Here is a 25987-nt window from a genome sequence, read left to right on the forward strand (position 1 = left end):
TATTTGCTGGCCCAGGCTCCCCTTCCTGTAGGGGGAGGTCCGTCTCTCACTGTCCTCGGACGGCACCCTGTCTGCACCCCCCTGAGTGAGGATACCACCTCCCTCCTTCCTCTGCTGCCAGAATTCCCAGGGGTCACTCACTCAGTCCCTGCGGTCATCAGCCTCCTGGCTGCCGGCTGTCTCCCCACTGCTCTCGTTGTCATGTTTTATCCTCCCGGCGATGGTGACACCTGCGTTGATGCTTGCTTCTTCCTTTCCCTGTAAAGTCACCATCACCCCCACCACCACCACCCGTCTCCTGCCTCCCTGCTCTCCGGGGTGGAGGCCGCGGGTCTTCTCCTCGCCTGCAGTCCTGGGCGCCTTCCCTCCCCTCCTGGCCTTGCATCTTCTCTGCGTTTCCTGCCCCGTCAGAGACCCCAGCTCGTATGACCTGCAGGACTTCCACGCTTGGCTTGCAGAGTGCTTTTGTTTTAATTAGTTGTTCAAATGGAATAATCAGGAGATTTCACATAGGCTTAAATTTCTAGCTTTCCTTTAAAAAAGAAACAGCTGACACTAACAGCAGCTGCTGAGAGAGAGAGAGAGAGAGAGAGAGAGCTTGGGAGAGAGAGTTTGAAAGAGAGAGAGAGAGATTGGGGGAGAGGGATTGAAAGACAGAGACTGGGGGGAGAGAGAGGTGGGGGTGGGGTGGGGTTGCTGCTGGTGTCCTTCCTGCCATCTGCATCCCCTGACCTCACCTGCCCCGGCTCTGCAGAAACATAACTTGACCACCTCCCATTACTGCTAGAAACCCAGGTGCCACTTCCCTGGTCCTCTTCTCTCCCGAGTCAGAGGGGATGTTTCTGTTGCCGGATCCCCCCCGCCCAGCACTGCGGGTCAGAGAACGTAGGGGTGAGTGACGGCCTCCTTGGGGTTTGACTGGTCACCATGGACCCAAGGTCTCAGCCTCTGACCTCTGCATACCATGAAGGGGGTCTTTCTGTTTGGGGTTGAGAAGGACATTTATCCTTTGTATGGGCATAAGACTTTCTAGATCACCAAGTCCAGCCTCGTGTGGTGTCTGAGAAGCAGGAGACACATTCGCCCAGGGTGACCCGGCTAGGGAAGGGCAGGGGGACCTCGGTGATGGTGAGAATGAGCCACGGTTGTGTCGTGCGTCACAGGTGACAGGCGCTTTCCCTGTGCTCCCTGGGTGCACAGACGGAGGTTCCCGCCTGGTTTATAAGGACGCTGAAGCCTGGGATTTGAATGGCCCCCCGAGATCACTCATGGGTGAGGGCAGAGGCCTGAGACCTCCAGGGCCTTCCTCCTCCAGGCTCGGGGCTTGGCCTGTGGTTTTCTGGACGGTCCTTTCCTCAGCTCCCTGAACTAAAATTCCTTCAGGCTTTTGATGATGCGCTCCCCCCCTTCATCCCTTCAAAATCAGAAACCCAGAGAAGAACATTCTAGTGTATTTATTTTCCAACAGCTGGGGCCAGCAGAGGGGGAAGGTCGTTAAAGGGAGCTGGCGCTGAGGGGCCGAGGCTACCCCTCCTGACCTGAGGCAGGTCCCCGAGTGCCCCTCCTGGCCCAGCTGCGCTCGCGCTCACAGCGGGCGGTGCTGTGTCCCTGGCCAGCTGTTGGGGCTCAGGATGCTTCAGGGATGCTGTGTGGAGGCGGGGTACGTTGATGTCCTTCCTGTTCCGCACATGCCTTGTGTTTGATGCAGCTCAGGAGACGCGCCCTCGCCACGAGCGCGCAGGGCACCTCCAGGGACACTTGTGCTGTGCCCCGTCCCGGCAGGGATGCGGGGCCGGTGTCCAGTGCACACTGGATGACAAAACTCGTACCAAAGAAAGAATGTTCCTGTCTCGGTGACTTTATGTTGATTACTTGCCGAAGTGATAACATCTTCAGTATATTCAATAAGATACATTATTACTTTTGCCTGCTTTTTATTTTTTAAAATGTGGCAACTGGAAAATGTCACCTTCTGCTTCGGTGGGACAGTGCTGGTGTCGAGGCAGCGCTCCCCTCCTTCGATGGTTCTGAGAGACCAGCGCATTTTTATTCGTTCAGCAAATCTGTACAGACGACGCCTAAGTAGAGCCACCTCGGGGAGGTTTTCAGATCCATTAAGGAGACTCCTGAGCAAGCCCTTCAAGTCTCAGGTTCTTCCTCTGCTGTGGGGGAGTCTCCTTTTACGAATGGAGACTAAGCTTGCTTCTGTATTTAGATCATCCATAAACAAAAGCCTTGGTCCCCAAATTGCCAGGAAGAATGGAAAAGCAAATTCCCCATTGCCTTTGTGTAAAAACAGTTTGCGGAGGACTGTCATGTGAGGCAGACACGTTCGTTTCTGCTACAAAGAGGGTGGTGGCATGGACACCCCGTAGCATCATCCCTGGGGACAGACAGTGGGCCTGGCAGCGCAGCCGACCCTGGCTTGTGAAGGTGGCTTTTCAGAGCTGGGAGGAAAGCATAGATGCTATATGAGCTGCTGGGCCATGTGGAAGAAAGAACGCACTGTCCCTGCCTCAGTCTTCACACAAAACCATACGTCCACGTGATTCAAAGACCCAGATGGACAAAGGAAGGAACCATACATGTACTAGGAGAAACGTGATTTTATGTTTAAAAATAATTGTAGAAAAAGAAGGTTTTTAAAGCATGATGTTAGCTTGAGATGCCGTAACGGGAAAGATGAACAAACTTGCATAACCAAGAAAAATTTATATGTATATATCAAGTTAAAAGACAAATTGAACAATATTTCTAACTTTATGGAGATACATACAGATGTATTTACATACATGCATACATAATATGTTAAAGGATGATTTATGTACTTTATAAAGAGCACTTATGAATCTATAAGGAAAATACCACTCAATAGAAAAATGGATAAAGTGTGGGTAAGGACATCCTAGGGAAAGAAAAAAGGTGCTTCATCTCATTAATAGAGAAGTACAAATTAAAAGAAAATACAGATTACCTCTTCAATTGATAGAGATTGTAAGAAATGATTGATAACACTTAATACTGTAACTGATAGAGATTGTAAGAAATGATTGATAACACCTAATACTGTTAACAGTGTGAGGAACATGGGCTTTTTATTCATTCTCAGAGGTGATGGAAACTGACACTTTTTTTGGAGTACAGTTTGGCAGAATCCTTCAGAAAACGCTTTAGGCTACACTTTGACCTGACAGCTTCCCTTTTGGGAGTTTGCCTTGCAGATGTGGTTGTGCGGGCAGGATGCACGAGAAGGGGATGCCGTGGGTACCACGCGACCAGCCTGCCTCTATTCACAGGAAAGGCTTCTCACGAGATGCTGTGAGAGGAGTGAATACATGTGCTGCTTGGTTTAATTTGTGTTAAAATTAATCAAGCAGGTGCTTAATTAACAACATCTATATAGGAAATACATGGAAGGGTATGTTCCAAAATGTTGAACGTGAGAGAATTGGGAAACTTGTGGGGAGACAGAGGTGAAACTGTGTTGTTACTCATAAGAATCTACACTATTTCTTGTTTAAAATAATGAACTTATATTTTTAAATATATATTTTAAAGTCTTTATTTGCCTTTTATTGGAAAACCATCATGTTGAGGAACAAACACCCTAGTGGGTTATGAATTAGAAGAGCTTCGTCCGTGCAGACCAACTGTGTACATCCTCTCATGCTCAGAACCTAGAGACCAATTCCTCTGCAAAGCTTTATATAAAATGGTGACTATTCAACTTAATTCTCATTAAATTTTTTGGTTCTCTTTCAGAAAAATTGAAGAGTTGTCTTTTAAAAAGGCTGTATTTTCTTTAGCAAAGAGGCCAACTGCAGACACAAAATATCTTGATATTTTAAAAAATTTATTGATGTATAGTGGATTTACAATGTACTCATTTCTACTGTATAGCATAGTGATTCAGTTATACATATATTCTTTTTTCATATTTTTCCTATTATCTTGATATTTTAAAAATTGCCTTGTTATTACTGTTATCACATCAGTATTTCCTTTCCTTTCCTGTATTTGTTTATGGTTCTGATAGTTCTCAAAGACTAATTCCTTCTAAGTTTTGGGGTTTCCCCAAAAGGGGCATGTACAGCTTTACGATCAACAAGCCCCTCTGGTCCCTGCTTTCCTCTGCAGGGTGTTGAATGACCTGGTATCCAGCCTGAGTCTTACCAGCTAGTCCTCCCCCAGGGCTGGGAGGGAGGTGTTTTAGGGCACAGATTTGTTTTGTGGGTGGAGAGTAGTGCACTCAAGAACTTAGGGATTGTGGCCAGAGAAAGTCATGGAAAGAAGACCACACTGGAGCTCAGAGAGACTTCCTTGAAATTCCATGAAAAACTGTCAGGTCCTTGCTTTCCTGCCTAGGTGCGCTCACCCTGGAAGGAGGCGTGCCCGGACCCCCGAGCTCCAACATTGTGACACTGGTCTTCCATCTCACTGGGTGGTGGGTTTGGGGTGAGGGGAACAGAAGAATTGGTCTGTCTGCTCCGATTTCAGACCCTCGTCCCCAGCCTGGGCAGGAAGAAGGACCCCTGCCCCACAGGGGCTGCTGCTCCGTCCTGAGGTCTGGGCCACTCCCGCCATGAAAACAGAACATGGCCTTGCTTCCTTGGGCATGTGATTCTCTTGGGCCCACTCAGAAGGTGGGGTGGCTAGACCAAGGCTGCATCGTGAGTACGGGGTCTCCCGGCCAGGTGCCGTGGTGATGCTGGAATGAAGCTGCCCCTTCCAGGCAGCCCAGCCTTCATCCCTAACACCCAACGGGGTCGTGACCGCCCCACCCCTGCCACTCGGACATCGCCCAGCGTTACTGGGGCGTTACTGCCTGCGGGTCTTGAAGGATTTTACGTGGACAGAATCCTTGCAGTCTGAAGGAGGGATAGGCTTGTGATAGAAAAGCTCTCATACAGGCCAGGTGACGGCGAGTCCCCGGCGGGGGCCACAGGAACTCTCTTAGTCAGTTTTCATCTGGAAGCAGCAGCTTCAGGGCTCAGTCACCAACTTCCTGAGCCGCTGGTGCCAGAGCAAGTTCACATCTTTCAGTATCACGACAGGATTTCCATCCTTCTAGGAGGACATCCTCATCCACGGCTGGGGAGACGCGGTGCTAACTAGTTGGGTGTGAAAAGAGCATTTGGTGTGAAAAGAGCATTTGATGAAAGAGACATTGGCACGGTGCTGAGATAGAAAAATCTCCACTATCCTTAATGTTTCCCCAGTTCCCCTTGAGGAGTTTACTGTATTTCATCTTCATGGTTGTTAAGAGGTTAAACTATGCCCAGAGTTTCCCGTTACCCTACTACCTGTGTAAGTACATACGTGGCTGGTTTTAATGGAAGCTTCCTGGAAATGTTGTATTTGACTTCAGGGAACACAAACAGCCTGTGTTCTTTCTTGCTGGGGTTCCGAACCTCATGGGCGGCTTTTGACAAACCCTCGTGCCCTAACTTTACACTCAGACAACTTTTCAAACAGGCCAAGTTCACTTGCCAACAGCCCTTGAATTCAGGTCTTAACCTGTTATAATTCAAAATTTAAGCACAGGAAAACAGCTGGCACATGACATGACAAAAGCAATCAGGAGTTTCTACTGACATTTTTGTGAGGCCCCCACACAGGACGGGGAGGCAGGGGGTTAATTCCCGTGGTCACGGTGACACTCTCACAGCCACCACCTGGAAGCAGCCCTGCAGGCCCAGCTCTGAGCGAAGCCTGGCTGTTAGCAGGCAGCAGAGGCTGCAGTCAGACCACGCGCCCTGCTCCTCCCTGTTCTCCGCGTTTCATCAGGGGCCGAAATGAGTCTTTGTTATCGGAGAAGTTTACAGTTAGGTATTCTGAAGATTCTTGGGGGGAACATGTTCTTAACCTTGTTGGTGTTGCATTGGAAGTGCTTGGTCTTGGTTTCACATCCATCTGTGATGTCGGTACAGGGCCATCCCCGTGTCGAGAGAAGAGACATCTCGTGTGGGGAAAAGGTGTACTTGCACCGGCAGACTTTAAAGGGGCGATGCTCCGTTTTAGATACAACCCTGTCGAGAACACAAGTCACCTGACCGTCTCACGTTCTCCGTCGTTTGCAGTTTAACTCGGCGGCCAAGCAGCTGATCGAGTGGGACCAGCCCCCCGGGCCGGGGTTTGGGGCTGGGGAGGGCGCCCCGGCCGCCACCCCGAGCAGCGCGGCCCCCAAGCAGCCCGACGCCAAGAAGAACACCAAGAAGCGGCACTCCTTCACCTCCCTGACCATGGCCAGCAAGGCGTCGCAGGCGGCCCAGCAGCGCCACTCCATGGAGATCAGCCCCCCGGTCCTCATCAGCTCCAGCAACCCCACAGCCGCCGCGCGCATCGGCGAGCTGGCCGGGCTCTCGTGCAGCGCCCCCTCTCAGGTACCCGCGCCACCCGGGCCCCGGGCCATCATGGTGTCAGCCTTGTGGGGGACACCAGCCCCGGGGCAGAGCCCTCTGCACCTGTGGGTGGACATGGGGGAGGAGCCTGAGGGTGTCACCCAGGTGGGCTCAGTCACCTCCAGAGGGCAGAGCAGCAGTTATAAGACAACTCCCGTCATGCTGAACCTTCTTGCCCTCTGAAACCTCACCTCCACCCAAACCGGAGGTGCAGTGGTCAAAATGCGGAGTTTGCAGCTGCCGCCGCCTGCGTCACTTAGGTGTTTCGGCCTCCAGTCAGAGTTACGGAGAAAAGACGGAAGAAACATTTAATGTAAACTAGAAATTGGCCTCGCGTTATTTTTTAAGCTCGTCCGTTCCTCCGTACTGTGCACGGCCTTAAGACGTAGCTACGTTCTTGTGTTAACAGAAGTACGCACGATGAGTGGGAATGTTCGTGATTCGTTTGGCAGCAGATGTCACAGATGCTCTGGGCACCCTGTACCCAGGACGGAGAAGACGTGGGCTTCTGTGCGTCAGGCCCTTGTTGCGGGCAGACTGAGCCCAGGGCTGGGGGGCCACCCAGGTCACGGGCGGCTGCAGGTACCCAGGGAGAGGACAGTTGGGTTCTCCTCCACCAGAGGCCGGAGAGCCGGGTCCCACGCGGCCTGCCGTGGCGGGAGACACTGCTGTCAAGTCTTGTGTTTCATCTTAAAAATTCATGAAGGTTTTATATACATTCCAGTCCACAACGTGGCTGTGGTGTGTAAAAACATATACAAATAGATTATTTCCCTTTAAAAAAAAAGCAAACGAGCGCACACACAGCCCTGTTTCTCGGGAAGCTTGCATAGGTTCATATGTGCCTGTTTTGGACCATGGAATAAAAATGCACAGCACAAGGTTTGCTGTTCCTCACCAGCGTTCTCGAAGAGCCACGTGACCGCGTCCTGCAGGTCCACACCGAATCTCGTCGTTTCTGAATGCGATTGCCGCGCAGCAGCGTCGTTTTAGGCGTTGTGGCTGTGGCACTTGACCCTGCAGGGGAAGCAGGACACACCCACACACACGGACACACAGAGATACACACATGGACACACACACACACGTAAGCGGGAAGAGGATAGAGGGCCTTGTTCGCTGCTGTTCCCAAGCGTCAGACATACAGTAAGCACCGTGAACATCTGTTGAGTGAGTGAGTCACGGAAACAGCGTGTAGGGAGGAGAACCAGGAAGGGATGAAGCCTGTGGAAATAGACCCCTTCTAGGACCGAGCAAGGAGTACAAGGGAGGTGACCCTGGAGGTGTCAGGGCCGCAGGTCCCTCTCTGAGGGAGGCTCTGACGAAGGGCCTGGTGATGATGCTTTTCCCTAATGGGGAATCGGATCTTCGGACCGTGTTTTTCATTTTGTGACCTTAGCAACATTCACAGTGATGTTTTCTTGAAATGAAAGATAAACTTCTGCTGGGAGTCGGGGCGGCTCAGCTGGGCCCAGCCTTGGGGGCATGGAGAGCAGAGAAGGTGGAGGGCAAGGCGGGTGACCCAGTGTCTGTCGCAGAGACCCCGGCGTCGGGCGTGGCTCTGGGCATGGGTATAGGAGGGCTGGGCTGGGCTGTTTGTGTTTTTGGTGCAGTAGCTGAGGAAACAGGCTCTTTCTGCTTCCATGAAGGCAGCCTCCCATGTTCTAACTGGTTCTGCTCTCAGTGCTAACGTGTTGCCTCAGGGAGAAGTTATTTCTAGAAGAGATGGGAGAGGTTTGCGGTGCTGCCTGGTTTCTCCGGCCTTGGGTTCAGAGTACACTCCTGGCCCGAGGTCCCAGGCACGTTGGTAGGCACCACGGGCCACAGTGAAGCAGGACCAGCCCAGCCCAGAACGGACCTGTCGTAGATGTGACGGGGCCTGGACTGGATGTGTTTCCTGCTTTTGGCCTTGTGTCAGTCCTACTTTTCCTTAGTTCACTTTGGTTGCATTTATGAGAAAATCCAAAGCGTCGGGCCTGCAGCAGTGAACGTTCATCCTCTTGCACCCAAACGAAAGCCGTGTGGAGGGGGTCAGACCCCTGTGATGTCACCTCCAGGTCACCTCCCCTGTCCGGGCTCACCCCATCCTCGGGTTTACGAATGGCATTAGAGATCACACTGTCACGTGGGAATCCTGCAGACAGAAGGGAGCAGACGGCACGCTTGCTATCGTGTTGGTGACTCTGGAACTGTCAGACCCGAGAACTGGAAGGTGATTTGTAGGCTGTGCCGTCAGGCGGGTCCCCAGCACGGGTGTGCGCAGATGTCTGTGATTGACGTCTGCTCTTCTGGCCGCACCCGCGATATCTTGTGGCCTCTGCCAGCTGGAGGAGTGATTCATAATACTCAGCGCTGTGTGGCATTTCTGTGTCGCCAGCAGCTTCGGGGGAAGCAGGAAGGTCCACCCACTCCCTCTCCTTTGCTTTCCCCACTCATGTGCCTCTCCACGTAGCCCTTTCCTGGGGAGGAAACCAAGCCAACGCGCAGCCATGTGGAAAGGGGTGAGCACAGCAGAAAGCCAGGCTGCCCCACTCGCTCAGAGCACTCGTTCTGGACTTGACCCGCTCGGCTGGGTAACTTCTGCTGCTTGCTTCCGTGTTTAGTGATCCTTTCGTGACTCTGTCTCTTCTTTTACCCACGTGGAACTGGGGCCTGCAGGGTCCTCCACACCCAGGGCCCATAGGGCAGAGATGCCAGGCGGCCTCTGCTCCAACCCCCATGGGGCCGGAGACGTGACTGTCTGTCCAAGTTCACGGGCTCATTCGAGCTCATCATCCTGCCTCGCAGTCTGGGGCTCTTAGAGAGACATTAAGACACTAGTGAGGACTTTCTCCAAGGTTTGTAGGGTCAGACCCCGGAAACTGAGTTTGGTAAGTTTTTCCGCCCCTGAAGCTTCCTAGGTAACAGTGTGCGCTTTGAACAGAGCCTCATTTATCTTCGAAGAAAGACTTATCTTGTCTGTGATGCCAACTTGCAGTTGTCTTCAGAGTACATATACAAATAGGTTTCTTGGATAGAACAGCTAGAGGCCACTAGATTTTACCCTAGGATGAAAAATCCGCGTGTGTCTCTAGAAATTGATTGGAAATTGGCTTTGGTTCACAGGAGAGACAGAAACTGAGGTTTGCGGGTGAAGCCTTTGTGGCGGTGCCCCTTGGCTCTGCTGACGTTTGGTTAGTGTGTGAGTTGCCAGGCACAGGTGTAGGATGTGGGTTCCGTGGAGCACAGACTGACTTGTGAAAATCAGCTGTGCTGGGATGCTGGCTATCCCGGCCTTGGCAGGGGCTGGCCTGCCGGGAAATGAAAGTTCCTTCAGGCCGTCTGGCAACTAATCTCTGAGCCTCTCTTTGTGCTGATGATCTTTTCCCTAATTATTGGGACTGAGAAAACTAGGTTTGGGGTTAAGTTTTTGTTACAAGAAGCCCAGCAATTTTGGTGTAAAATTGTTTCCTGGGGGAAAGAGGTAGCAGCCAGCCACGTTCCTTTAATAGAGGAGGAAAGACTTCCCAATGGTGCTGGAACCCACCCTCTCCGTCTGCAGTCACACCTGGGGTGCAACAGGAGTGAAATTGATTGGGTACCTGAACACAGACGATGAAATGACCTGAATAACTCCGTTTCCTTCTAGTGAATTACTGTTGGGTAGTGTCGTGGATAAGACGCCTTTGAAAACAGCTAGTTTGGCTTGACATTGTTTGCTGAAAGGTTTTACAAATAATTGCTGGCAATTGGCACATCTGGGCAGCTGCGTTTTAATTTTGCATCCCCACGGAAAGGCACAAGTCATGAGAAATAACCCTGACGATAGCACAATACCTTAAGCGTGTCATGTAGATTTAACGTGTTGGTAGACAGGTGAGTATTCAGGACAGCCCACCTGAACGGAATCCTTGGGAAGGTATTTTGTTCTATTTTGGTTTTAGTATTTGTTTATTATTTATTTATTATCTTGGCTGTGCCAGGTCTTAGCTGCGGGATGTGGACTCTTAGTTGTGACACGCGGGATTCGTTTCCTGGCCAGGGATCGAACCTGGGCTCCCTGCATTGGGAGCTCAGAGTCTTAACCACTGGACCACCAGGGAAGTCCCAGGAAGGCGTTCACGGGCTGGTTGCGGGCCAGGCAGCTCCCGGCAGCATCCACGTGGGGCAGCGGTCGTCGGGCTGTCAGGACGCCCAGCTGCCGTGGATTCGCTATGTGAAATGTGTTCACGACAGTGTTTGTCAAATGGCTCCCTGGGGTCGGCCACACATTAGGTCCTCCGTGTATTTGGGCTGAATAACCTGAGAGTGATTCTGCCTTCCCCCAGTAACAGGAACTACAGGTTTTGTATGTCTGATTGTGACTCGGCCTCCCAGGGTGTCTTGTTTTTACTCGCTCTTTGTCCTTTGCCAGGTTCACATAAGCACCACAGGGTTGATTGTGACCCCACCCCCGAGCAGCCCGGTGACCACCGGCCCCTCCTTCACGTTCCCGTCGGAGGCTCCCTACCCGGCGGTCCTTGCGGTGAGTATGGCCGCTCCCCGCTCCCCCCAGCACCTCCTGACCCCGTGGCTCACGCTGACACCTGCTGGGGGTGGGGGAGGTCTCTATCTTTTATCCTCTCTCTCTCTTAATTTTAGCAAAAAATTACAAAGTCTCAGGCTTGCAGCGGCGCCTTATTTTAACTTCCAGGGTTGGTGGCCTGAGGCTACAGGAAGAGCTCTGGGAAGCACTTTTACTTTTCATTAAAGTCCAGCCTGATTTTTCTGAAGGCTTAACCTTTGCTTCTGCTGGATTCCTAGACCGGGATTATGTACTGAAGTACGGAGGAAGCTGGGATCCCAGAGGCTGCATGGTTTGCCTTGGGTCACGCGATGCATGGACTCCTGTCTCCGGTTACCGTTCCCCTTTGGGTTCTTGGTCTCCTGTTGTCTCCGTGGCCGGGCTCCCTGGAGCCTCTGAGATGTGTGATTCTCCTGAAAACCCCACAGCCTGCAGATAGAGTCTGAATGCTGTGCTTTCAGACATCCTGTGGGAGAAATTAATAGGAAGAGTGAGGGCAGTCCAGGGAGGCTGAGACTAAGAAGAACTCTGTGGGGAGAAAATTGAACGGGAAGAAGCAAGAAATGCGACCTCAGGAAGCAGAAACACAATGGCTCAAACCCCTGTTTCCTAAATCTGCAGGTGACCTGCTAGGAACCAGTGTCTCTCATCCAGGCTGCCGCCTTGTTACACTTTCAGGCTGTTTCTTCCATTGCCGAGTTGAATGAGGATAGAAGAGATCACTAAGTCCCTTCTCCGCAGTGGACTCCCCACCCCTTAGCTTGCTTTATGGAATCTCTCCTGGTTGCGATGCTCTCAGAGGAAACAGTGTGGCCAGGGATGGGGGCGCCGACCTGGGTGGGGAACCCAGCCCAGCCACTCATTCATTACATGGCCACGAGGTCGCTCAGCCTCTCTGAGCCTCTGTGTCCCCACCTATAAAATGAGAGTAATTGTATCTGCTTCGGGGAGGTGGTACCACCTGGCATCGGGGTTGGAGGGGGGCTTTCGAGGGCCGGGGCAGGTGTGGTTTTCTCTACTGTCTGTCCTGGGAACAGTGAGGCTTCTCACGGCTGGTTTGTTTGCAGGTTGTGCACTTTGTCTACGTTGCAAAGATTCTGTTTCCCTCTCCTCGAGTGCTTAGAGCCGCATATGCAACCCCGCCCCTACCCCCTGCACCCAGCAAGGATGTCACAGCGCAGTAGTGAAGGTGTTTGCTCCATCTAGCCGTATTGTCCTCAGTTACCTTTTGCCTCATTTTTCTTATTTTATGTTTATTTTGTCTCGGTACATTTCGTGAATAATTGAAAGCTGACTCTGAAATAAGGTGGGATATAGAGAGATGCAGGATTAGTATCTAGCTTGATGTAGACTTTTGGAAGCTTTTCATGGAGGTAAGCATGTTCCTGTATTGCAGTGAAAGTGAATAAGTTCCCGTTGGAGTTTACAGTTGCTTTCTGTTAATGTTTCTGGAACAATTAACAGCTTCCTTGATAGTACAGCTGTTTGGGGTGGGAGAAGTAGCATTGATTCCTCTGGGGAGGAGGTGAAAGTCGGGTAACTTTTATTGAAAGGTGGTTCCCCTGAGGTTCTGTTGGCCCTGGGTGTTTTGACTAGAACTAAGTTCCCCAGTCTTCCTGCCCTCTCATCCCCAGAAAAGACCCTATCTGTCCGTCCGACCTACCTTCCTTCCTCCCTCCCTTCCCACCCACCCCGGTACATTCACAACCTGTTGCAATTTCTGATTGCAGATGACTACTTCATGTGGAAAAATTCTAACTTGATTTCTTAAGGGAAAAAAGACTGACTTTTCTGATCTTAGGAAAATTAATTAGTGGAAAAGACGAAGAGCTGGCTGAGTTTCAGCCCCTGTGGGCTGACAATTTTACGGTACAGTAAATGGCCAGTCGCTCTTAGCTAGGTGCACCCTAGGGCACATCGATGCCACAGGTCACAAGAGAGTGTAAATACACAAAAATTAATTTACATTCAGCCACTTCATCCCAGGATTATATAACAGAGCCTGCATATTCCGGAAGACGATGGTTTATTAACGCTGTGTCTATGCCAATTCCATTTAATGGAAAACTAATTATGAGCAGATCTGTCGCCTGTCATCCCAGGAGACGTCTGGATCTCAGAGTCCCCGGTCGGCTGGCAGGAATGCTTTGGATTTAATATGTTAGGTTGGAGTGGAAAAATCTCAGTAACATGTGCCCTCTGCGTCTTCCATCAGCCTAGCAAGTATCCTGTTTAAAATGTGAAATTTTTCCCAAGACTTTGCACGCCATCACAGCAAGGGTAGGCGGCGTGGTGGGAAGGAAGCCGTGCTTTTCCCGGTGTGGATTTTAGGTGATAAGTGCCACCACTGGACTAGGATGTGAACTTTACTTCTAGCACTTTTTTCGTGAGTTGAGACTTTTTAATCTTTTATTCAGAATGGAATTGTGAGCATATTGTCCTGTACATCTCACATGTAACTGTTAAAATCCTAAATATCTAATATTAGGAACAAAACTGGTATTACGTCTACCTAATTTAGACAGATTACTCATAGCAGGGAAGGGTTTTTCTCTGAATGATTCTGTGAGGGGAGGAGGATGAAGATCTTGGTCTTGTGTCCTGTGCACAATGGCAGAAGAACCTGTAAAGCAAGTGATGGGTGATGCCTGGTCCTTTGGACCAGCTGAGAGCTGCACAATATCGCAGGGTAGTCAGGTCAGTAAAGGCCAGATACAGCCCGTGGCCAGCTTGAAATCAGATTGCATCCCAAGAGTGTGTAACCATAACTAAAACAGGTGTGTTTGTGTCTGTGTGCACGCACACGCGTGCACTTAAGAAACAGAATTAAATGATGTCAGGTTCTCAGAACAGTCAAGACGTACTTAGTCCATTGTCGCCCACGATAGGAGGGTCCAGAGGGTCAGGGCAGGGCTCCGGACGCAGGGACGGGACTGCCAAGCTTGGCAGTTTGAGAAGCAGAAGTTGAGCATTTAGAATTGGCAGCAGTTCAGGATGAGGGTGGGATGTGGACAGAACCTTCATAGCACCACAGAGAAGGACCCTGGCATCTCAGGAACCAAGGCCTCCTGATCTGCATCAGGCTGCCCTGAGGGCGGTAGATGCACAGGATGCTTTCTCACTCGTGAAACCTCGTTGAGGACCTGTTGCGTCTCATGGGCAGAGCTGGGTGACGGGGACGCAAGGACAGCGGGACGGTTTCGAACTCTGAAGCCTTGTGATGATAAAGCAGTCTCCATCCCCAGCCTCTGCTGCGCCCAGGGGGCCGGAAGGCCGCTTCCCCGACCTGCTGCTGCTGAGAACTCTGCGGGTTCGCACGTGGGCATGTATGTCATTTCTGCAGTCACTAGACACGTGCAGGCGTCTCTCCTCACCCATCAAAGGTGGAACAGTACATCCACAGTTGGTGAGCGAACGTCCATTCCCAGAGAGGTTTTTTTTTAATTACCAAATTCTTAATTACATCTCCCTTTTAGACATCATCTTTCAAGCATTTATCTCTGGCATTTTTAAATATACTCTTTAACTTTTTCCTGTTCTTCACAGCTGTGCCCGTGACTTAATTCTGGTGAGTGTCTAGATGAGACGAAAAACTCACTTTTCCGTCGTCTTAATTTTATTGAATTCTGAACCCTGAGTGTTTCTTTTAATCACTGGTATCATTGCTTCCATTTTTCTGTTTCCTACTCATTGTTTAAAAAAGGCAAAATACTCAAAATAATTACACACGTGGCTGTGTGTGGGTGGTGATGCTGTGAGGATTGGTGGCACTGTTGCCCCAAGGCGGGGGTGACCAGCCGCCCCTCCCACTGTCCCCTCATTAGTCAAGCACCTGCGTCTGAGTTCACGGCCCAGGAAGACCATTTAGAGACATTGAAAGTTGGTTCATGGGACTTCCCTGGTGGTGCAGTGGTTAAGAATATGCCTGACAATGCAGGGCACACGGATTTGATCTCTGGTCTGGGAAGATCCCACATGCCACAGAGCAACTAAGCCCGTGCGCCTAGAGCCTGTGCTCCGCAACAGGAGAAGCCACCACAATGAGAAGCCTGCACACCACAACGAAGAGTAGCCCCTGTTCACCACAGCTAGAGAAAGCCCTTGCACAGCCATGAAGACCCAACGCAGCCGAAAATAGAAATAAATAAATTTTTAAAAAAGAGGAAGTGGGTTCATTGAAATCGGATGTTTAGGAAGAAATAATGATGGGATTGGGGAATATTTAGTGGTCTTTGCTAAGAGGACCCAGAAATGCCCACACTCTGTGCTGGTGGCCACTTTTCTACCCTGGAGATGAGGGAGGGGCACACGTAAAGGACAGTCTGAAAGAAAACGGACCCTCTACTGTCAGGACCCCAGCCTCCAAGCAAAGCGCTTTCCTCGTCGGCGGCCTGCAGCCCTCGCCCAGCCAGGGTTAGGACCCCATGGCGCTCAGCCCCCAGGCACCTCGGGGCTGCTTGCGGGAAGGGGAGAGGAGAGGGGGCACCAGTGAGGAGGAGTGGTCACAGCAAGTCCTTGAACTCTCACTCACTGTCCTCTAGTGGATGTGGCCCGTTTGTGGCCTGGATTGTACCACTCGGACAGGACTCTTCTTTCTTGTAGGGAACACGAGGGCGGCCCTCAGAGGCTGAGCCAGGGCTGGAATCTGCCTTTCTGACCCCAAGGCCCATGCGTCCCCCGTGGTGTAAAGCTGCCTCTTCTGAGATCAGTGGGTCAGGGACAGAACCTGGACGGGGCAGCTGTGCCCATTGCCCACCACGGCCCCGCCCCAAGTCCTGGTTTTAGGCAGTGTTACTCAGCGCCCCTCGTTCTGGCCTCAGCTCATTGCCACGTGCCAGTAAGAGATCTGGATCTGCAGAAGCTCGTTTCAGCGACTGTGGGACTGACATCCAGTCCCCTGTGTCGGGTCCTGGAGGCCCAGCCATGGCCCCCCCGACCCTCGGCCCCTCCACGCTGCTCACCGCTTCCCAGCCCTGCTGGTTTAGATTCAGTGTCTGCTGACGGCGGTGCCAAGCGTGGTGTTTGGTTCTGAACGCTGTCGTGACCAGATGTGCCCGGTGCTTCCAGCAGCCCATAGGTGCCTTTGCTGCTGCGAGAAGGTGTGTGCTGGCCCCCGGGCCCTGGCTGTGTGGTAACAGGCCAGCTGCAGGTGGCCCCGGCGAGGGAGAGGACACAGTCTCCCACAGGACAGCACACCGCGGGTTCCTCCTGGGCGTCTGTGTCTCCAGGTTCTTTCAGTGCGGGGTCTTCACCAAGCAGCCCTGGACACACCGGGGCCCTGGCATCTGATCAGCCCCTTGGGGCAGCCACGTCGGGGAATCTGTGTGTAGTCCCTAGTCTGTCTGTGTGCTTATCCTCCCACGAACAGACACGCACACACATACAGACACACACACACATGTGCATGTTTCTCTGAAGTTACGCAGCCCAACCCTGGGGAGAAATCTGGCCAGTTTTACAAAAACTGCCTGTAAGAGAGAGAACCACGTTTTCTCTCCAACACCACCTTTGGGATCTTTGAGAACCTCCTCTTTTATGCCAGGTACCAAATGACTCCTGACTTACTCTTAGTAAAAGTCACATACTCCAAACATTTCCTTACTGTATTTTTTACCTATGAGTGGTGATGTTTTCTTATATTTTGTTAACACAATGTGGCCTATGTTTTTATCAGGTCCATAGCTTTGCTTTGCTTTTCCTTTCTTGTCCTCTCTTCTCTTCTGTTCTCCCTTTCTCTCTCTCCCTCCCCCCCTCTCTCTCTCTCCCTCCTGCCCCGCCGCGCCCCCCCCCCCCCGCTCTTTTTTCCTGCTTAGGGCCAGTCTACTACAGCCTCTGTGTTACTGGTGTGAAGATGCAGCAGTTTTCCTCTCCTCCCTTTGCCAGTGGAATTGTATTCAGAGAGCCAAGTGGGCCCTTGGCTGTGAGCTGAGTGATTCCAGGGGTGGATGGCCTGGGATCCTTTTGTTTTGTTTGTTACCTGCTCCCCACCCACTACGGCCACATGGCTGTGAAGTGGGGCCTGGGAGGAGATGGTTCAGCAGGGATTTCACACCCTGTGGGTGTTTTTCTCTGCAGTGTCCTTGTCCAGGACCCCCTTGGGTCACGTGCGCTGAGTCTTCTACCAGGATAATCTTTATTTCTCTCCACTTTGTCCCTGAGACCAACAGCAAGAGTGCTGGGCCTTCTCCTGGTTAAAGGTGCTGAGGGCACCAGGCTCTGTGCCTGCCCTCCCGGAGCTAGGAGGGCACAGGGTGGCCTGTTCTACGACTGTCGCCCCCACCCTGCCTGCCCTGAGAATGCGATGTGCCGCGTGTGTCCTGCACTGGGTGTCCTGCCGTGGCTGCAACATTCTCCAAAGTCAAGAAATTAAATATAATGTGTGAAACAATTGCAGCGTGCGTCTAGAAATTTGAGATTCTTTCCTGCTCAGTTTATGGTCTTTCTGGAACTATGTATACTAACAGGCAGATGAAGGAAGTGTTGATGTCATTCAAATCTTTTTCCAAAAAACGGAAACAAAGTGTTGTTCCCTGTGTTTAAAAACCACAGGAGTTTCTTTTACACTGATGTGGAGACGCCACCTACGCTTCCCAAGGTGCAGTCTTCAGGCTCCTTATTTCTCCTTTGATTCAGTTTTTACAGCGAGTGGTTCAAAGATTTGGGGAGGGCGGGCAAGGTGGGGGTTCACGCAGGTCTTTGTGTGCCTATTTTCCCAGGAGTTTCAGTATCCAGACCCTAAAGAATGATCTGGGGTGTATAGATCAGAAGGTAACAATTGCTCCATTGATGTTGAAAAGGCGTGGAGTCCTGTGGGCAGAGCCCACAGAGGAACCTGCAGCTGCTCGCAGTGTACTGCAGTGTACTTGTTCAAGATTACCAGCCTTGATAGTCCTAAATTTCAAAAGCTGGCGAGCTAAGAAAGGAGTAAACAAAAGTAGCAACAATGGCCCCGTGATTGTGGCTTGCTATTGTTTGTGGTTTTGGGAAACCAGGCATCAAAGGAAATACTCTTGTGGTGGAGGTTTGCAGTACAGTATAGCTGAATTGTTTTCTGTCGTGTTTACATTTCGGGTTATAGAAACAATCACAAATTAATTCCTAGCAAGCAGTGTGATGTTATAGCTGCCCTCTTTGAAAGGCATTTGGATCCTGGTCCTGGTTTGTACTTAAAAGCGCCATTAATCTTAAAATTACATGCAATTGTGTCATTTTTTTTTTCTTTCCCTCCTCCCAAGTGTGACGACTTACCTGCTTGAGGGAAGGGGTTGCTGTGGCTCTAAGATCTTAAAGGAGAACAAAGAGGAGTCTTTTCAAAGGAGGCTTTTGCACAGGGTGGCTGGTTCTGCTCTGTGTGGATTCCAGCGACATCTTTTTTCATGGGTTTCTGGTTCCTTTTCCCTCCCACTTGCTGTGAAAGATGTAAATAAATCATTTGTTCCCTCTTTTTCGTCTCTCTCTCCAGACCATGAATCCTCCTCTCCCCCCACCCCCTCTCCAGGCGGCCACCCCCGCGGGCGCTGCTGCTGCTGCCGCCGCCGCCACCACCGCCACCGGGATGGGCCCCAGGCCCGCGGCGGGACCCAGTGACCAGACCACACACTCGCGGCCGCAGACGCGCCCCAGCGTGTAAGTGCAGGGTCCTTTCTGGCTGAGGACTGAGCCTGAGCAGAGAGGCAGAGAACAGCTTTCTGGGGGGAGCTGGTGCCAGGCTGGTGTCTTCCACCCAGTCGTGCATGTCGTTAGGGGATGGAAACCACCGGGTAGCCGGCCTGCTGAGTGCTTCCCTGCCTTCCTCTGCGACCCCTGCCCGGGCTTCGTTCCCACCTTCACCCCCTGCGTAAGGATGCTCAGGAGGGACAGTGCCCGGGCCAGACCTAGCGGAGTGTGCATGTGAAAAGCTGCAGGTCCCCCACAGTGAGCGTCCAGAAAGGTCCGATAATCCAGTTCACAGTCCGCTTGTGGCCGAGGGCAGCTCGGTGTTGGAGCCTCCTGCCTGGTGTGGGTTGACCCAGGAGATGCTTAGCGCCTGGTTGAGTTGCCCTTGGTCTCCGCGTGTTGGTGGCACAGTTGCCTTGCAGGCTCTGTGATCTGGACTTGCTTTGCATTTGACTCGTGCAAATTCAGTGTCTTCCCTGGCTGAGCATATGATCGCTGGTGCCGCCCGCCTCCGGGTTCTGCCGTGTGCCGAGCTTCCCAGCGGGATTTTGGAGCATATGTTCTCATCGGGGCTGCTTCCCAAGTCTGACCAGAGCCATCTGAAGGGCTCAGTTTTCCCAGTGGGCATCTAATGCCCCGCAGCAGGTGTGCACCCTGGGAAGCTGCATTAATTCCTTCACACCCACGAGTACCGTTTGGCGGGATCGTTACCTTCACACTGGGAGGACCAGGTGGGCGGTTCTGAGTCAGGCAGCTCTGCCTTTTCAATGTAGATGGCAGTTCAGTGGATAATAACTGAGGCTGCTTACAGGTTAAAGGATTGTATTTTTTGTTTACTTTTGTACAAGATGTTCAGGGCTTCATGCCAGAGAAGAGTTTTGAGCATCGTGTGGTCTGCCTGCTACTCAGCTTGAAATCAGCTGTTTTTTCCTGTTCTAGGTATGTGGCCATTTATCCCTACAGCCCCCGGAAAGAGGATGAGCTGGAGCTGAGGAAGGGGGAGATGTTTCTCGTGTTCGAGCGCTGCCAGGACGGCTGGTTCAAGGGCACGTCCATGCACACCAGCAAGATCGGGGTCTTCCCTGGCAATTATGTGGCCCCTGTCACAAGGTAGGGCTCTCCGTAAATGGTGTACTGAGTCCTTAACAGGGAAGCGTTATCCTTTCCCGTGGTTTTCAGCCTGTCCAAGATTCCTTCTCACATTACAATTGCTTATTATACAGCCTTTTAAAAAAACTTAATTAATTTATTGGCTGTGTTGGGTCTTTGATGCTGCACATGGGCTTTCTTTAGTTGTGGTGAGCGGGGGCTACTCTTCATTGTGGTGCGTGGGCTCCTCATTGTGGTAGCTTCTCTTGTTGTGGAACATAGGCTCTAGGTGCGTGGGCTTCAGTAGTTGTGGCACATGGGCTCAGTAGTTGTGGCTCACGGGCTCTAGAGCACACGCTCTGTAGTCGTGGCACATGGGCTTAGTTGCTCTGCGGCATGTGGGATCTTCCTGGAGCAGGGATCGAACCCGTGTGCCCTGTATGGGCTGGCGGATTCTCAACCACTGCACCACCTAGGAAGTCCCCACAGCCAGCGTTTTAAAGATCCCTATCTGCATTTGCTGAAGTCACTCCTCACTCTCAAATTCTTAGCATACTCTTCACATGGGTGTACGTGAAACTGTAGGTTTCTCCCAACAAACATACTGGGTTTTAGGTTATTTGCTGTAAGTTAAATGTGAGAAGAAAATTAAAAATGTAGTGTTTAGGTTAAACAAAAGCGATATTATTAATACTCATATTTGTGTGATGCTTACGAGACGCCAGGCATGCAGGTTTCTAAATGCATCACACGTTAACACCGTGTCCTTAAACAGCTCCCTGGTGTGCGCTATTACGCGCCCCTCTCAACAGGTGAGCACGTGGAGGTGGCGAGGTTGAGCAACTTGTGTGAGGTCACCTGGTGAAGAGGTGCTGAAAGCCAGGCGTTTATTCCCATAGCTTGGCAATTACCTCTGAGTTCCCACAATTACTTTCCGTAATACAGTCAGAAATGAAATTCCTTCACTATGACCTGAGTCCCTCACCCTTTTCCACGGAGGGTGTTGCTCCCCAGGGGAATTTGGCAGTGTCTGGACACATTTTTGATGTGTCACGATGCGGGCTGGGTGCTACTGGCCTCCAGTGCGTGGAAACCAGGGGCACGCAGTACACGGAGCAGGGCATGGCTCAGCCTGCACGGAAAGGAGCTATCTGGCTCAGACTGTCACCAAGGTTGAGAAACCGTGTTATAGGGCAATGGGAAACAAAAGCTTCAGTTGTATAGATATACAGTCTTTACCTTATAAAGGTAGTCCCTGTTCTGAGCACGAACAAAAGTAGCTTTGGAACGAATGCAGTGACCTATAATGGCATCAGCATTGAGGAAGGCCCAGTTTTTGGCCACCAGGCTCTTAATACATGGTCCAGCTTAACTGTGTTAAATCAGTTCTCAAAGCCCTGATTTTAAATAAATGGCTTAATGAACTGACATGTTGTCTGCTGTTGGCCTTGATTCACAGGCTGGCCAGCTGCCTAATCAAATGAAAATCACTCTCGTTGCAGATGGTGGCAGAATGTTAGCCTTCATTTGACTTGCAGATTTTTCATCAGTATAAACCTTCTTCTTGGTGTATGTTAAAATCTACATTCACATCCAGAAGATGGCAGCTAGCTCTTCCCTGGTAGGAAAAAGAAAACAAACAAAAAGCCACAACAACTAAGGGAAATAAAACCAAACAACAACAAAAAACCAAGTTAGTGAAGGAAAACGTTTTCATGAGATTCAAATACAAATTATCAAAAAGTCTCTGGAGAGATGCTTGCTAGCAGTAAATTCTCTGTTATTCCTCATGGTAAATAATACAGAGGGTCAAGTTAATGAAGTATTCTGCTTGGTAGAAAGAATTGTTTAACTCTATAGAATTGTTTAAACGAATTTAGAATATCAAAAAATATTTTCATTAAATTCAATCAGTAGATATTTGTTTGGAGCTGGCTGTGTCCCTATAGCTATGCATGTACAAGAGAAATGTAAAAGAACCATTGCACATGGCCCTGCTTTCAGGGAACTTGTACTGAGTCGGGAGTATTTAATAAGGAATTTGCTAAAAAATAATGCATCATATTTTGTAATCAAGGGTCGTAGAAGGAAGAACAGTGTAGAACCCTGAGGTCTTAGGCCTGAGCCTTCGGCCAGGCTGCTGGGAGTGACAGGATTGAAACATAAATGAGGTTGAGGTAGGTGGAAGGAATCCAGAGGGGACACTGCAGGAGTGTGTGCACACGCGTGTGTACACGGGGCAGGTAGGGAGGGGGTAGGGCACGTGAGCACAACTGTGACAACGTGGACACTGTCTCTAACACACCAGCTTCTGCGGGGGCCAGAGCTGAGGAGTGCAGGGCCTGGAAGCCGGGGTGGGGCTGTTTCACTTCTGATGGGAGCTGAGCCCGGGAACTGTATGCCCTTGAGCAGAGTGACAGGTCATCGACTCCGACTCAGACGAGTTTCCAGACAGTTCTCTGCCTCGGCCATTGTTCTTTGAATCTGCTCTTCTTACCCTTGGTCAGAGAGCTCCGTCCACTTCCTAACACATTCTGCATCGTTTTTCTGGTTGTTTATTGTTCTGTCTCCTGTCTTGCTGACGGACTGGGCTTCTCTCTCGGCAGGGCAGTGACCAGTGCTTCCCAAGGTAAAGTCCCCGTGTCGACCTCCAGCCAGACGAGTCGAGGGGGGGGCCCGGCCAGCCCTTCCCCCACAGGAGCACCTGCCCAGAAGCCCCCGGGGAACAGCGTGGCCAGCGGTCCCGGGGTCCCCACGGCTGTGGTGTCGGCAGCTCACGTCCAGACCAGTCCCCAGGCCAAGGTCCTGCTGCACATGTCCGGACAGATGACCGTCAACCAGGCGCGCAGTGCTGCGAGGACAGGTGCGGGGACCAGGCCGGGGCACCGCGAAAGGGGCCCTGACCAGCATCAGACCTTTTACAAAAGATGCTGAGAAAGGAAATGGAATGTTAAAATAGTGAATAGCGTTAGGAAACAGGCAGACGCAGCTTAGACACGGCCACTTGGCTCCACCTGTCTGGCTTGTGAATTCAAGCCTGATCTACAGACGGAGAGTCTGAAGGAAATTTGGCGGGTCCTAAGACTGTCAATAGTACTTGAAAATATGACTTCCATGCTGAAGATCATTCCGAATCCCGCCGCTGCAGCAGTGTGGTGCCCTGAGGACCGCCGTGCTGAGCATTTGGGAGGAGCTTAGTCACAGTTCTATTTCAGACCGAGTTGGACCTTAAATAGCTTTCTTCTTTCTATAGCATTGAAAATCTCCCAAGAGTCTTGAGTAACAGTGGAGAAAATGTGCTCCATTCTATCAGAAAAACCAAAAAAACGAAAATGGTTAATAAGAAAAGGGAGAAGAATAATAATATCATTAATAATAGCACTGGGGCCAGCCTGATCTGACCCTGTGGGGTACCGTGGGGGGTGGCCCTGCATCCAGAACCCTGGGGGAGGGGCCTCCTGCATCCTTGGGGATAGGCACTCAGCAGACTTTGGGCTGATCTGGCATCTGGAAGGATGGGGTCCAGGGGCCCCGCCAAGACTAAGTGCTTCTACACCACTGTGGTTTCTTACTGGTGTGACGCGGGTGCTGGTCTGCTGCGGGGCTGGTGAGCAGCGTGCATCCAGGTCACACTTTGCTCTTCTCTCCCATCCCCCAGTCTCGGCACACAGCCAGGAGCGCCCCACAGCGGCCGTGACGCCCATCCAGGTTCAGAGCGCCGCCGGGCTGACACATCACCCCCTGGCCTCGCCGCAGCCCCCCCCCCCGATGGCAGGCCCCCCTGCCCACGCAGCTGCCGGCAGCCTGGGTCGGGTCAGCGCCCCCCTGGCCTGCGCTGCGGCCCCACCGAGCATCCCCGCCGCCTCCCTGGAGACCGAGCCCGGGGGCCGCCCGGTGACCATGCTCTCCGGGCCGCCCACCTCTCCTGACAGCGGCTCGGTGGCCAAGCCAGACAAGGACAGCAAGGTGAGCCCGAGCGGCGGGTGACTGCCCCTCAGTGCCGGGAGGCTGGGGTCCGGCTCCAGGGGCTTCCTTCCCCCAGAGGAGTTAACGACAGTGCTCCCCCACCCCACCTCTGTCCTTAACGCCTCCTGTTTAGTGAGCTTTGCTTCTGGTGAGCAGTTCTGCAGAGATGTACTTAATATCCTAAGGGGTGGAAACTGTTGATCAGAGGTGTTATTTGTGGTTGTCCTGTTCCTGCACTATATTTGATTATAATCTGTGTGGATAGTTTTTCTCCTGACTTGAAATATAGGGAGTTATTATTTTCTAATTTGATAGGTCTTTTAAAAACCTCTCCTCTGGGCCTGAATTTCAAAGAAAATGTAAGTGGGAAGCTGTGTTTGAAAGACTAACCTCTGTTTCGGTTTGGAGACAAGGGAGATGGATGTTGATTTAATGTGCACAGAAAGAGCGGAGTGGCAGCAGACTCTGTGCAATTGTGTTGTAATCATGGCTTTTCCCCCAGTGTTCGTGCCTTTCCCCCAGAGCTGCAGCCCAGCCCTGGGGAGCTCTAGGGTCGTCACCTGGTTCTGTGGTTGTGTATGTTGCTCTGTTTAAATGGTTAGGGAGACCTGTAAGCAGGGGCTTATAAGGAAATAAACTTTACAGCCTACTAAAAAGTTAATATTTAATTGTTGAGTTAACATGAGAGTTTTTGCAAAAGATTGGTATCTGTTCAGTGTTTATAATTAACTGCATTAAACTTGTACTCAAGCTGACATGGTCAACTTTGTCAGTATCTTCAGAAGAATGATCTTATGGTTTAGATTGGAAGGTTCTGGGACAATGCATCAGGGCCATTTTCGCGGAGAACAGACTCTTCAGCCCCAGGCCTCCCCAGGAAGAATTCATGGAATCTCTGAGGCTGAAGTGCGCCTGTGCTAGACAGAATAATGGCCCCCCAAGGATGTCCCTCTCCTGATCCCTGAAATTTGAGAATACATTTCCTTATATTGCAAAGGGGATTTTACAGATGGGATTAAATTAAATGTTTAAAGATGAGTGAATTATCTACGCGGGCTCAGTATAATTAGGGATCTTCCTCTAAGGGAGGGAGGAGGATCAGGGCCAGAGGAGACGTGAAGGCAGGAGCAGAGAGCAGAGTGACCCGAGAAGAGGACCACAAGCCAGGGAGTGGAGCAGCTCCTGGAACCTGGAAATGGCACGGAAAGTTCTCCCCTGGCGCCTCCAGAAGGACCCAGCCCTGCCAACACCTGGTTTTTGCCACAGAGTTTGGGGTGATTGGTTATAGCAGCAGCTGATAAGGGCCTTGCGTTTATCCCGCTGAGTCCCCATCCTTGACAGGTGGCCACTGGCCTCTGCTTGGACCCCTGTGCCCTGGCTCCGGAGCATCCTTGGAGCATCTCAGGCAGCTCCAACTCTGAGAAAGTTCTGTCCGCACACACCTGTCTTCTGTGACTTCAAACCCTGGCTCTGTGTTTTAAGGGGCTACACAGAGAATGATGGTCTCCTTTCTACATGACCCCTAGAGGTAGTGTGGGAAGACATTCAGAAGTCTTTCTGAAACCTTGTAAATGTTACTAAAAGTAATTAAAGTATGTGGGCCGAGTGACTGGATCCAGCATGTCCTGCTTGAGCAGTGGAGGAACTAAGGGTGCTGGGCGTGGAGACCATGGGGGCATAGGCTACCGTGGAAACAGAATATTGACCCTCTCTGGGGGCGCAGCCCCTTTCTCACTTGCACACCTCATATCACCCTGTTTGGCCCTGGAGGATGGCTGGTTAGCCAGAGACGGGTAAGATTCCTCAGGGGAGGAACAACCTAAGACAGGCAAAGTCGGCAGAGGGGCCAACAGGGGTGGGGCACAGACCCCTAATCCTTCTGAGAGAGGTCTCCTGCCCCCAGGGCTGCTTTGCTCTCCACGCCCAGCTCAAATCCACGCCCAGCTCAGATCCACACCTGCTCAAATCCACACCCAGCTCAAATCCACACCTGCTCAAATCGAACCCAGGAGGCAAACAAAGATCATTGCCCCAGTCATGTGAGGCCTTTGTGTGTTTATTTCAAAGATAACCTTGTTTATGGGACTAAACTGGAAGCGTTAGACCCTTAGGCTATGCCAAGAACTCAATAAAAGCAACGTGGGATGAATCAGCAAGGCTCTTGATCCTAGAGGTCTTGAGTCCCCTGGTCCCATCTTTCTCTTCAGTCTGTGTCTGTGTTTTCTTTAAGCTTGCGGCACCCGTCACTCACCTCGAGTCGCGGAGCTGGTCTCGGCAAGGTAGTTCAGGGTTATCTTCTTTTTTTTAAAGGCTACACTCTAGAGGTTTTTTT

The 25987-nt window shown here is 51.3% G+C and overlaps 1 protein-coding gene across 2 annotated transcripts in view; it reads left to right on the forward strand.

Annotated features, from left to right (window-relative positions):
• Positions 1–25987, forward strand: part of SH3RF1 (SH3 domain containing ring finger 1) — a 162520-nt gene that overhangs the window by 118360 nt on the left and 18173 nt on the right. The window contains exons 5-10 of one of the 2 annotated variants that reach the window (XM_057722044.1): positions 6081–6383; positions 10795–10905; positions 18407–18570; positions 19540–19710; positions 22296–22552; positions 23348–23655. In XM_057722044.1, coding sequence (XP_057578027.1) covers positions 6081–6383; positions 10795–10905; positions 18407–18570; positions 19540–19710; positions 22296–22552; positions 23348–23655 — 1314 coding nt within the window. The remainder of the gene's footprint in view (positions 1–6080; positions 6384–10794; positions 10906–18406; positions 18571–19539; positions 19711–22295; positions 22553–23347; positions 23656–25987) is intronic. The other variant, XM_057722045.1, reaches the window with a different exon arrangement.

The sequence above is a fragment of the Hippopotamus amphibius genome, chromosome 2, assembly GCF_030028045.1.
Source record: "Hippopotamus amphibius kiboko isolate mHipAmp2 chromosome 2, mHipAmp2.hap2, whole genome shotgun sequence".
Classification (NCBI taxonomy): domain Eukaryota; kingdom Metazoa; phylum Chordata; class Mammalia; order Artiodactyla; family Hippopotamidae; genus Hippopotamus; species Hippopotamus amphibius.